This window comes from Aedes albopictus, chromosome 2 (genome assembly GCF_035046485.1).
Source record: "Aedes albopictus strain Foshan chromosome 2, AalbF5, whole genome shotgun sequence".
NCBI classification, from domain to species: domain Eukaryota; kingdom Metazoa; phylum Arthropoda; class Insecta; order Diptera; family Culicidae; genus Aedes; species Aedes albopictus.
The window spans coordinates 293,902,305-293,914,304 of record NC_085137.1 but is presented as its reverse complement, the minus strand read 5'-3'; the positions used below and the strand labels follow the sequence as shown (position 1 = coordinate 293,914,304).

The following is a 12,000-nucleotide window of genomic DNA, read 5'->3' as shown; positions in this document are numbered from 1 at the left end:
TGGATATCTTTCAGTTGAAGCACTAAAACTAGGAATGCTGTCTTTTATTTCATCTGTATCCGACGATTTCAATTACTACAGGCTATGATTTATCGTTATCTTAATTCGATTCCACGATAATGTCTTCATTTAAAATGCACATTTGTGCCTCCCCCACTGCGAGTGCTAACAGGTTCACGTGCTACCGGTGTGAACAAAACAAATTAAAAACGCAAGAGTTTTCATATCCAACACGCAAGAATGTAAATGATTCGTTTATTAAAGAAGTGCATCAGATCGCAACTGCGTTGGCATAAATTGGATAAAAGTAACGAAGATTAATAAACTCACAGTTTGCCAGATGTATCAAAATATGTACATATTCAAAATGCCTGTAAAACGAACATAGTTAGATAGTAATTCGTTTAATTTCTGTTAGGAAATTCAGAGTTACACTGATAATGATGGACTCGAGATATCAATGAAAAACTGTGTATCATGATTTGTAAATTTAACACCAATAAGCACGAATTTCTTTTCGTATTCAACAAACTTAATGAGTAACCTTGTTTCCACATTGATTTATTTTCATCGAAACTATAACAATGAGAAAAACAAAATTGATCAATTTTTGGTTCAACTCATATTCCAACAATCGAAAAAAGCTTGGAAATAATTAATCAGCGTAAACAGTACGAAGCAGTGTGAAGTACGACCACGATGCGCTTAATATCTGAAACCGAAACCAACAGTAGGTTAATTAGTAATATTTGGAAACCAGAGCAACTAAATACTTACACTTGCGAATGTGCTCATATCCACAGGCCATATTTTCCACGCCATCAACGTTAGAGGGTTTTGGCCCTTGTTGATCATCTGAAGGACAATTGTTCGAAATTGGTGATTCGTGTTGTACCACGAGCAATGATAGGCTGCTTCCGCTGCCAGAATGCTCTGAGTTCCATGCAGAATGTGGTGTGAATTGGAAAAGATTTATACAAATTTATTAATGCGCGTTTGAAGCATCGTGAGGAAACAAATGATTTTTTTTTTTTTTTTTGATTTTATTAACGACATTTTACACCGTGGTGCATTCATGTCGAGATAATCCACAATAAAATTACAATAAATTCTAAACTTTGGTTGCTGAATTACGGTCTAGAGCAGCTATTAATTTTTTGTGCCGTTTTGATTGCTTTTTAAACTTAACAAGCCATCCTTCGACGTCATCCTTTGCGGGATCCGGACCTGAATCATCTGTGTCTGTGTCTTCATACTCAGATCTTCCTAATCCATTTTCATCATCATCGATCGAACGAGCCGCGGTGATCGGGTCCATTGTTTCCATTGTGACTTCTGCTTTTTTACATGGTGGTGCGTTGCTATCCGTTGGGCTCGTTTGACGAATGTCTCGTTTTGACTGCTGCCGGTGACTACGTTCAGCTGTTGCGTTCGCTTCGACGTTATTATTCTCCACTGCGACGTCCATCGGTACGGGGTTGTCAGCCTCACTGTATTCGTTTGTTGGTTGGGTATCGCTTGTATTTGGTGCCAACGTTATATGGCGCGCTTTATTTTTGATTGCTGCTTCCGAGCACTTAAGCTTGGGATGTGATTTTTGTTCGCATCGCATGCAAGTGGGTACCTGCGATCGATACGATACAGCGGTGAGCTGATCTTGTACTCGGACGAAGGATGGTATATGTTTGGTCAGTTCAATGCGAACTACTCGTACGCCGTTCGGGATTCCACGAAAAAACTTTTTCCACAACTCGCGGGCAACTGATATTACCTTCCCATACTGTTTCATGTGCTCGGCGACGGCTGCATTGGGTACACTTGGCGGGAGATCGTGTACACGGACGTTGATGGCTGTATCCTCCACGTACACCGGGATGTTGAACAATTTCTTCCCTGCTTGCATGGAGTGTTTTAGGTGGTGTGCAGAAGCCAACCGTTCTGCAGCTTCTAAGGTGCGCATCTCAATGAGGGCGCAGTTCCGAATGGTATGTAGTTGGAGATTTTTGACGGATGCCATCTCAATCTCTAGTGATTTACACAGAAATTTCTCGATGTCTCCTGCACTTGGTCGCACAGGGAGTACATTGAAATCGACGACCAATGTATTTTTGCGTATAGAAGCCATTGTCAGTAAAATGAACAATGGTAATTCTATTGCAAAAGTCGAAACCGATACGATAGTTTGCTCTGCCGCAAAGAGTCGACCGATCCGATCGCGCGTTGGCTGACAACTGAACAAATGATTTATGCTTTTTCTTCATTAATTAAGATATCGCAATGATTCGTCCTTAAGGAAATTAGAATCATTGATTTGATATAGAAAAATTATGAGGTTTTCAAAAATTTTCACTTTGTTCAAATTTACAGCCCTTTGTGGCAAAATGAGCCCCTTTATCAAAATGCTCCTATTTTCATCCTACGATCTTGCAAAATAAGTTCCACCCTAATGTGCAGTCAGCTGCGTAAAATGATTCGTTGTTTTTTTTTTACACTGAATAACTTACGCTTTCTACAATATGATGCCCATAGAAACACAACAGGAACAGTTCCACGAGAAAACTTGCCAAAAAGAGAGCAAATTTTATAAGGGTATATCCAGAAGCCGCCTGTAAATAAAAAGAAATATTTTGCATAAGACTCGATAATTTTGACAAAACACTTTAAAACAATAATGAAGGCAAAACTGTAATGTACTTACGGTTACCATAAATCCTTGAATACAAATTATGAATGAGCTCACAAAGAAGTTGTAGAACAGCGCAAAATTAAAAATCGTATTCATCCTATTGTGACACCTAAAACAAGATCGAACGTTAGTTTTCTTAAAGCCTAAACTCAGACAGTTTATTCCGCCGCCACATAAACTTTCTTGTTAGTACAAACCGTACCACAATCTAGTTGAGTAAAAAGATTCGAGGATGTCCTTAAAATCATCATCAAATAGAAAATTTAAAAAAATAGGTTTAAGGATGATTTTTTAACCTCCTCAAAACTAAAAAAAAATCAAATTGTTACTTAGGAATAGTAATACATACTCTTCGATAATCTGATGTTTTTCAACAATACCATACAGTTTTGGATTGACTTTTTTCCTGTTCTCAATGATGTTTTCCGTGCCGTCAAGCAAGTCAGTCAGGTTCCCCAAATCATGCTTCAAAATTCGAAAATGCACACATATGTGTGCAGCTAGAATGCAAAACAAGCAGTCAAATCCCTAAAATTGCAAAAAAGTTACAGGTACCGGAAATTCTTGTTCGAACAAATCATGTTGTTTACCATGTGGATAATAATACCGGAGAATCCTATCACAATGTACAGTGGATATATAAAATAGTACACAAAACCGGCGTACACATCGAAGCTCCACCAAATAAGAAACGGCAATTGGCGAACCCATTGGCCGGTTATGGTATAGTGATAAATCATCTCCGGAATCGGCAGCAAAGTAAAAGCCATACCCATCACGATATTGACGACTGCTACTATTGTAGTGAATCGGATGGCCGGCTTCATAACTTCATCGCAAATCGATTGGTGTTCGATACTGCGTACCTAGAAATAAATACACATGTGCGTTTACAATAGGTAGGGTCTTGTACCATTTGGGCAGGTGTACCTATTTTGGGCACTTGCCGCTATAACTAAGTCAATTTCAAACCGATTGATTTGAAATTTTGTATAGAGCTAGGCACGTACATTATCTAACTCTGAACAAAAAATCAAATCAATCGGTTTGAAATTGACTTAGTTATAGTGGCAAGTGCCCAAAATAGGTACACCTGCCCAAATGGTACAAGACCCTACTATAGAAGTAACAAGAAAGCGAGTAAATAAGAAAGAGTATGCAAAAATTAACAAGTAAAAGATGTTATTTTGGTTGATAAGTGTTGAGTACCCGAACCCAGCAACTTCATGAGGAACAGGCCGCGCTACGTACAACCTTGTCGGGTAACCCCGATGGGAACTTTGATCGGAGGCTAACATCAAAATATGGGTTTGCGGCTGCCTGATGATCTAGCTGTTCTCCAGTATTTGACTTGGAGAAACGACTCACTAAAGCATCTGCACCCAACATTAGAAGTGGCTGATCATCGTATGATCTTCCAGAAACTCCAGCAATATAAATACATAAAAGGAATGAGAACACCGATGACTACGATCTCTGCGATGAAAAAAGACTTGTTAACTTCATCGGGAGCACCCACATAATCGTCCATCCGCGGGTTCGCCATCGTAGCGCTGTAGGTGGCGTATTGGACACGATACATGATCCAAATCATATTGTATGTTGCTTTCAGAACAAAACACGGCACCAACTTCCAATGGACATCTCAGAATCATCGCAACGAATCAGGCACCACCTCTACTGGTGCCTATGTTAGTGAAATCGGAGAAATGACAGACTTCCGTTTGTTGATTGGTAGGTCACGACTCTGGTGATGGTTTCACCCGCTACTGATTCGTATCATCGCATTCGGTGATACAAAATCGACAATACCATCTACGAGAGCTACGACATCACATGCGAGTTAGAAATAGTTTGAAAGATTCTTCTACATTAGCACAAGACTGCGCCAATGCCCGCTATGTGCAGACCTCTTGAGGAGTCCTTCTTCTGCAAATACCTACTAGGCTACGCTGCCAGGCTGATACGCTCAAGCTCAACACTGGATAAATCAAGTTCGGATCGCAAACCATATCATCTGGGGCAGCTCAGACATTAACTTGAGAGGCTCCAGTTTGATGGAGTGCTTAAGTAGTAAATACAGATCTTGCATTACTTAACATAGGCAACCGCCCAACCTTCATGGTATCTTCTAGAGAGGAAGTGTTAGACATAACGCTTTGCTCTAGTAGAATTAGTCACGAGCTGACTAATTGGCATGTGTCAGATGAAGAATCTTTATCTGATCATTTCTACATGTTTTTTGAACATTTAAATGTTACTTCGCAAACATTGCGTTTCAGAAATCCCCGGTCAACAAACTGGGATCTTTTTACTGATTTGGTTGCGACCAAATTTCATGGATACTCACCATCCATTGACACTCCCAAGTGATTTAGATGATGCCGTTGATACTACAACGACCTTCATCAAGGAAGCGTTTGAAGAAGCATGCCCTCTACGGTCTGTGAAGATCACAAGAGGAATCCCTTGGTGGAACTCTGATCTGGCGAAACTCAGGAAACAATGTAGAAAGACGACGTTCGGCTGGTTCGAAGGCTTTCAGGTCGGCTCGCAAGGCCTACAGGAAAGCTCTCCGGTCTGCTGAACGATCCGGCTGGAAAAACCTTTGTACAAATGTTTCCAGTTTGAGTGAAGTCAGTCGGTTAAATAAAATCCTTGCGAAATCTAAGGATTTCCAAGTGAACGAACTTCGTTTACCAAATGGCGATCTGACTTACTCTGATGAGAAATTTCTGGAATGCTTATTCAGCACACACTTCCCTGGATGTGTGGATATTACATCTTCGGATGAACCTGATGTATTTTCTTGTAGTTACGATTCCCTGGCTTCGGCTCGTAGTATTGTAACTATAGAATCGATTGAGTGGGCACTTAATAGCTTTGCTCCTTTCAAATCTCCTGGGGCAGATGGGAATTATCCTATTTTGCTTCAGAAGGGATTTGATCATTTCAAACATCTTTTGAAAAAAATACTTATTTGCAGTTTTGTTACAGGGTATATTCCCAAATCCTGGCGGGATTTTACTGTGAAGTTTATTCCGAAAGTGGGTCGTGCGTCGTATGAAGAAGCAAAGAGTTTCAGACCTATCAGTTTGACCTCTTTTCTTCTGAAATGCTTAGAACACATTGTGGATCATCACATCCGTGATGTTCATCTGGCCAACGTGCCTATTAGGCCTGTCCAGCTTTTCAAAAATGTTCTCTGATTCTCAAGTCCACCCCCATATTTTGATTGGCATCCTAAAAGAAGTAACTGGTCAAAATTTCAGCTAAATCCATTAAAATTAAGAGGTGCATCAAATCAATTTTGTGTTTTTCGACTATTTTTGAACTTCAAAAAATCATAACTACACTAAAATATGTCAAAACTTAATTCTTTCGGCAGAAATTGAAAGCTATACTTGTTTGCTACAACTTCTCCGAACAACGTGTGCCAATAAAATTGAAGGAAACATGTGTAATTATCACATTTGTAATCAGAAAAACTTTAAAAAGTGGATTTTTGTCCAGATTTTGTTCTGGAACACCCTAATATACTTAATAAGTTGGATTTTTCAAAACGGCATCATATTCTCCAATGTTTTTTTAGTTATTTGCTTCTTTGGCACCACTGCTGTAGGAGTTGAGCAAAAATTACTAAAATTCGTGAAAGCCAAATGTGGCCTAAAAACTAGCTTTTCGGGTGCAATCACGCTTTGGCGCGCAAAAAGTGGCATCGCGTCAGCACTGATATGATAGCCAACACCTGTCATCGCGCTTGTTTGTTATCACCCGTGGTAGGGGGTAGCCAAGGCAAACTACTAGGAAGCAAAGCTACTACGTTCAGTACAATTTCGCGCTACAACGTGATTGCCTCCAAAAAGCTAGTTTTTAGGCCACATTTGACTTTCACGAATTTTAGTAATTTTTGCTCAACTCCTACAGCATTGGTGTCAAAGAAGCAAATAACCAAAAAACATTGGAGAATATGATGCCGTTTTGAAAAATCCAACTTATTAAGTATATTAGGGTGTTCCAGAACGAAATCTATCAAAAAATCAACTTTTTAAGGTTTTTATGATTACAAATGTGATAATTACACATGTTTCCTTCAATTTTATTGGCACACGTTGTTCGGAGAAGTTGTAGCAGACAAGTATAGCTTTCAATTTCTGCCGAAAGAATTAAGTTTTGACATATTTTAGTGTAGTTATGATTTTTTGAAGTTCAAAAATAGTCGAAAAACACAAAATTGATTTGATGCACCTCTTAATTTCAACGGATTTGGCTGAAATTTTGACCAGTTACTTCTTTTAGGATGCCAATCAAAATATGGGGGTGGACTTGAGAATCAGAGAACATTTTTGAAAAGCTGGACAGGCCTAGTGCCTATTCATGTAAACCAACATGCCTACCAATCTGGTAAGTCCACTGTGACTCTTTTACAATCGATATCGAGAAAGCATTCGCTCAAAAGCAATCTTGTTTGGGTGTTTTCTTAGATAGCGAGGGTGCCTTTGACAATGTGCCTTTCGATGCCATATTGGAAGCCGCACGGAGTCATGGTATATCTCCAATGATTTCCAATTGGATTCATCAAATGCTCAAAAACCGATATCTCTTCTTGACATTGCGTCTTGCAGGGATTAGGAAATTGAGTGTTTGTGGATGCCCCCAAGGGAGAGTCTTATCGCCGCTTTTGTGGAATCTCGTAGCAGATACGCTATTGAGGCAACTCAATAATAGCGGTTTTCCTACTTATGGTTTTGCCGACGACTACCTAGCATTGTTAGTTGGTATGTGTATCACCACCCTTTTCGGCCTGATGCAAAGCGCCCTTCAGGTGATTGAGGGTTGGTGTCGCCAATATGGCCTTTCGGTTAATCCGAGTAAAACATCTATTGTTCTTTTTACGGAAAGGCGAAACCGTAATGGCGTTCGACCTTTGCGTCTCTTTGATTCTGAAATCGATGTGACTGAACAGGTAAAGTACGTTGGAGTCATTCTTGATTCCAAGCTTTCCTGGACACCTCACATTGAGTTCAGAATCAAGAAAGCTTGTATGGCCTTCGGGCAATGCCGGCGAACCTTTGGTACAACTTGGGGTCTAAAACCCAAGTATATCAAATGGATCTACACAACTGTTGTTCGGCCAATATTGGCCTATGGATGTTAGGCCAAAGTTAGGCCATCTCCAAAGGATGTGCTTAATGGCGATATCTGGGGCGTTCTCTTCAACTCCTACGGCAGCGCTCAAAGTTCTCTTTGACGTTGCTCCACTGCACATTCATCTCAAACAAGAAGCACTTTCTTGCACTTACCATCTACGGGTACTCGGTCTACTAGAGGAAACTCCTGTGAACCGCACATCAACACACACCTCGTTGTTTCCACTTTCGGTGAATTGGGACAAAATTGTCCTTGCTCCAAGTGATCTTACAATTGCTTGTAATTTTCCATATAGGACATTTTCCACGGAATTCCCTTCCCGGGAAGAGTGGACATCTGGATATCTGGAAAGAAGTATTTCAGACGGCATCGTATGTTACACTGATGGCTCCCTTCTCGAAGGTCGAGCAGGTGCTGGTGTTTATTCTCGTGAACTCAGGCTGTATCAGTCTTACTCACTTGGTAGACACTGTACCGTTTTTCAAGCCGAAATCTTATGTGCGGAGTGCAATCAGCACTTCAGCAGCACGTAATGGGCATTCAGATAGTCAGGCTGCTATTGAAGCACTTGCTTCGGCCAACTCCAGGTCGAAGATAGTTATCGCTTGTCGAACTCAAATCGAGGAGCTGAATTCAGCAAACGCTGTTCACCTTGTATGGGTGCCTGGTCATTCTTCCATCGCTGGAAATGAAATTGGCTGATGAGTTAGCTCGCACTGGAGCATCACATGACTTCATTGGCCCTGAGCCAGCTATTCCGATATCGAAGTGTTGGGTAAAGCTTCATATTCACACCTGGGCTGATACTCAACACAGACAATACTGGAATAGTTTGGAGTCATGTTGTCAAACCAAATTGTATTGTACTGAGCCATCTCCAAGGGTGGCGAAATATCTTACAAATCTGTCAAAGCAGAATTGCAGCATTCTGGTCAAAGCATTGACTGGCCAGTGGCCACTGGCGACTCAGCTAACACATGGCGAATATTCAGCAAGCTGATTCATTTGCATGTGATAGCTGTTAATCCGATTATGGAACTTCGTATCATTTGATATGTAACTGTCCAGTTTTTGCGCAACTGCGTTTCCGAATATTCGGTAAACACTTATTAAGTGAAACTGTCTCCAGAGACCTGAATATTCAGGATATTTTGTTGTTCTTAACCCGCTGTGATTAAGAGCTATAGGCTCTCTTTCGCTTTACGCGTTATTAAAGTGCCCTTTTCAGGTCGCTGTTTGAACCCACTGTGGTACGCTTATACGCAATGTTGCAAATATCATCTCACGAATGCTCAATCAACTTATCAATTGTATTTTTATCGCTGGTGATGGAACTGTACACTGTACAGTGTACACTGCTCAGCGATGACCAGAGGCAAAGAGGTGGCAAAACGAACATGATGTAACTCACAAACGATTTTGCACACATCTGTCAGTGCCGCCACATGCTCACTCGAACATCCGAACAACACCGAATGGGTTGGTTTTAGAAGCTACGGTACGAACGCTCGACACACACATAGAAGCAACATTCGCATGTACCGACACCACACCAATAACGCTCCCAGCCTACGATGCTTCGTGAAAAGGTGATCGAAAAGCATCGAAAACGATGAAAATACAGGCTTGGCTGGAACGCAACAGCTCAACGGCGAAAAGGAGCAGCCAACAATGCTGATCAGCGTCGAGTCTGTTCGTGTGCTATTCGTACAGGAGGTTGGTTTGATATAGCGAGGTAGGGTGAAAACGTATTCATTGTCGAAAGCGAATCGCATCATTTCGCGAATGTTTTCTCCAAATAGCAAGCTTGCTTATGCGTTATGTTGAATTCTTTTTTAAACCTGGGTTGGAACTGGATTGGCGGAAAATGTGTAAACAAACAAACGTCAAACAAACTCAAACAAACTTTAGTACAAGCGAAACCGAAGTCGGGTTGGGGTTGAAACTGTGATCTCATCCAGTTCCAACCCAGGTTGGAACTGAATCAAAAACGAATTCGACATTAGTATCCTCTTCCAGGGTACTTTTCCTATTTCCCTACAAGTCCTTATCCCCATCCTTATCCTTATTTCCTTCCTTTTCCCTCAGGTAGATGATGAAATAGGCTATTATTTTGGCGATGGCACAAATGTCTCAAATGAAGGATAACGTGCCTCTGGAGCCGGCCTTCTGATACCTGATAGGCTGATACGCTCAAGCTGAACACTGGATAAATCAAGTTCGGATCGCAAACGAAGTGTCTACCTCGTTTGTGATCTTGAATAGGTTGAAGCCGGGTTCAAATTTACTGATCAACATTGCACTTGAAGTAACTCGCTTTGTATAAAACATTGATACTATGGTCACGAGGCGTGGACGTAAAAGAAGGTAGATCGAAAAGCAACAATGAATTCATCCATTAGCATTATCTAGCTTCTTCTCTCTTAATTATGTGCACTATATCTTACCGATGTATACCAATACTTTTGAAGCGTTTGTACCAGCCCCGCAATCGAGTTTCTCTTCACGGCCAAAATCAACATCTTCATCAATCCGATTGAGCAATATCCTAGGCACGGTGCTTGAAACGTTATCTCCAGGAATGTGAACTCTCTCTGTAGCATTTGCACGAGGTAAACTAATTCCCCGAACGCGGTGTAAAGCAATAAAGTAAATGCAATCAAGAAGACGGCATTTCTTTTCAATGCCGATTTGATACTGGCGGGGTAAAAAGAACTACACGACGGAATCCCTGCAAATATTGCACAATTGAATCAGTTTTACAGGTTCACATGATTCAGAAACAGCAGAATGGTCTCGTCGTACCAGACGTTATGAGTATCAGATCCACAGCTTTGAAAGTTTGCTCAAACTTCACCATCCTGGACTTTGTTGTTTATCGTTGATCCCAATCAATGCAAATAATGACTTAAAGCAAATGACATCGGCCTTAATATAATAAGTTCGATTCAATTACGGTCGTCATATAATTCCATTTATAGTTGATTATATAGTAGAAATACGCTACCCAGGACGTTTCACTTTTTTTTCTAGTGAATCATTAACAGTTATGAGTTTACTGCTCTTGAATAAGCTTAGCTATATGTATCTATTGCGACAGGGCGATCCAAATGCGCCCATTGCCAACTCCCAAATTCTATATGCAAAACACAAAAACGATTTGGAAGAAAATAGAGGCTACTAAATGCGACCAATTCAGTATAGAGAAACAAATGAGTCATTGATTTTGAGACATGTATAGGTTGGAAAAATGCTATAGTTTTCAAACATGGGGAACATACGTTGTTGGTAGCCCGTGGAGAACAGACGCTCAGGAATTGGTAGGACTACCCGCTCCCTTCTTCCATGTCAGTTTATGAACAAAGTTCCCACCGGGGTTGGTTACCCGATTTTCCTTAAGGTTGCTCAAGGTCCGGCCGGTGTCACGTGGAGGCAGGGATAGGAGTTACGGCGAAGATGCCAATGACATCAATGCGGGGCATGCATTAAGCGTTATCCAGCCTTCAATCATACCAACGTGTTGCACAGTCAAAACTACCAAAAAGAACTCCTCTTACAAACAAGAACAAACAAAGTATGTTCTATTTGTTTCAATGGGCCACTCTAGTTTAAATGCGTTGTACGTTTTCCTAGAATAGTCATGATATATGTATCATTTATATCAAACTATCATCATTAACTCTGAAGAATAATGCTTTCAACTAAATTCGATTCTATTGGACCTACCCGCCCAAAATCATTATAGGGTTATTATCTGATTCTCGTCATACTAAGCACCGACCAATAACGATCAAGTTGGTCCTCCCGCCCTTGCACCTCGTCCAGTGCCTCATGGCTAGTTTGGTTTCAATGATTAACTTATTTAATTATTTATTCATCGTCAATTATATGTTTTCTTAACCTTCTTAAGTTTCAGAATTAATTGCTAAGTGGATCTTTTTTTTTCTGTCATACTCAATTTTTAAGCAATTTTCCCTATTCTTATCAGAATTCACTTTATTCCTCAAAAACCAAAAATTTTTCAATGCAGATTACTAAAACAATGTAAAATGGATGAAGTGCATTCATTGAAAGGTATATTTTATCATTTTTGCATGAAGTTCTCATTAGAAACTGTAACCATCCTAAGATGGATTTTTTTTTTGTGCCGGTCACTGTAGTAC

The 12,000-nt window shown here is 40.4% G+C and overlaps 1 protein-coding gene across 1 annotated transcript; it reads right to left on the bottom strand.

The window, feature by feature from the left end:
- Nucleotides 1–540: 540 nt before the first annotated feature.
- Nucleotides 541–10,861, bottom strand: LOC109414274 (odorant receptor 4). The gene is made up of 8 exons (XM_019688095.3): nucleotides 10,643–10,861; nucleotides 10,285–10,568; nucleotides 3,277–3,552; nucleotides 3,036–3,214; nucleotides 2,699–2,795; nucleotides 2,505–2,606; nucleotides 778–933; nucleotides 541–712 (listed from the first exon to the last, which is right to left on the bottom strand). The coding sequence occupies exons 1-8, from the start codon at nucleotides 10,695–10,697 to the stop codon at nucleotides 656–658; spliced, it is 1,206 nt and encodes a 401-aa protein (XP_019543640.2). The 5' UTR covers nucleotides 10,698–10,861; the 3' UTR covers nucleotides 541–655.
- Between the last annotated feature and the right edge of the window lie 1,139 nt (nucleotides 10,862–12,000).

What these genes read in the sequence shown, in the direction of transcription:
- LOC109414274 (XM_019688095.3), bottom strand. Translation starts at nt 10,697, where the DNA reads ATGGTGAAGTTTGAGCAAACTTTCAAAGCTGTGGATCTGATACTCATA. An exon ending in TCTGATACTCATAACGTCTG is followed by an intron (nt 10,569 to 10,642) that starts GTACGACGAGAC and finishes CAATATTTGCAG; the next exon opens with GGATTCCGTCGTGTAGTTCT. An exon ending in AAAAGTATTGGTATACATCG is followed by an intron (nt 3,553 to 10,284) that starts GTAAGATATAGT and finishes ATTTATTTCTAG; the next exon opens with GTACGCAGTATCGAACACCA.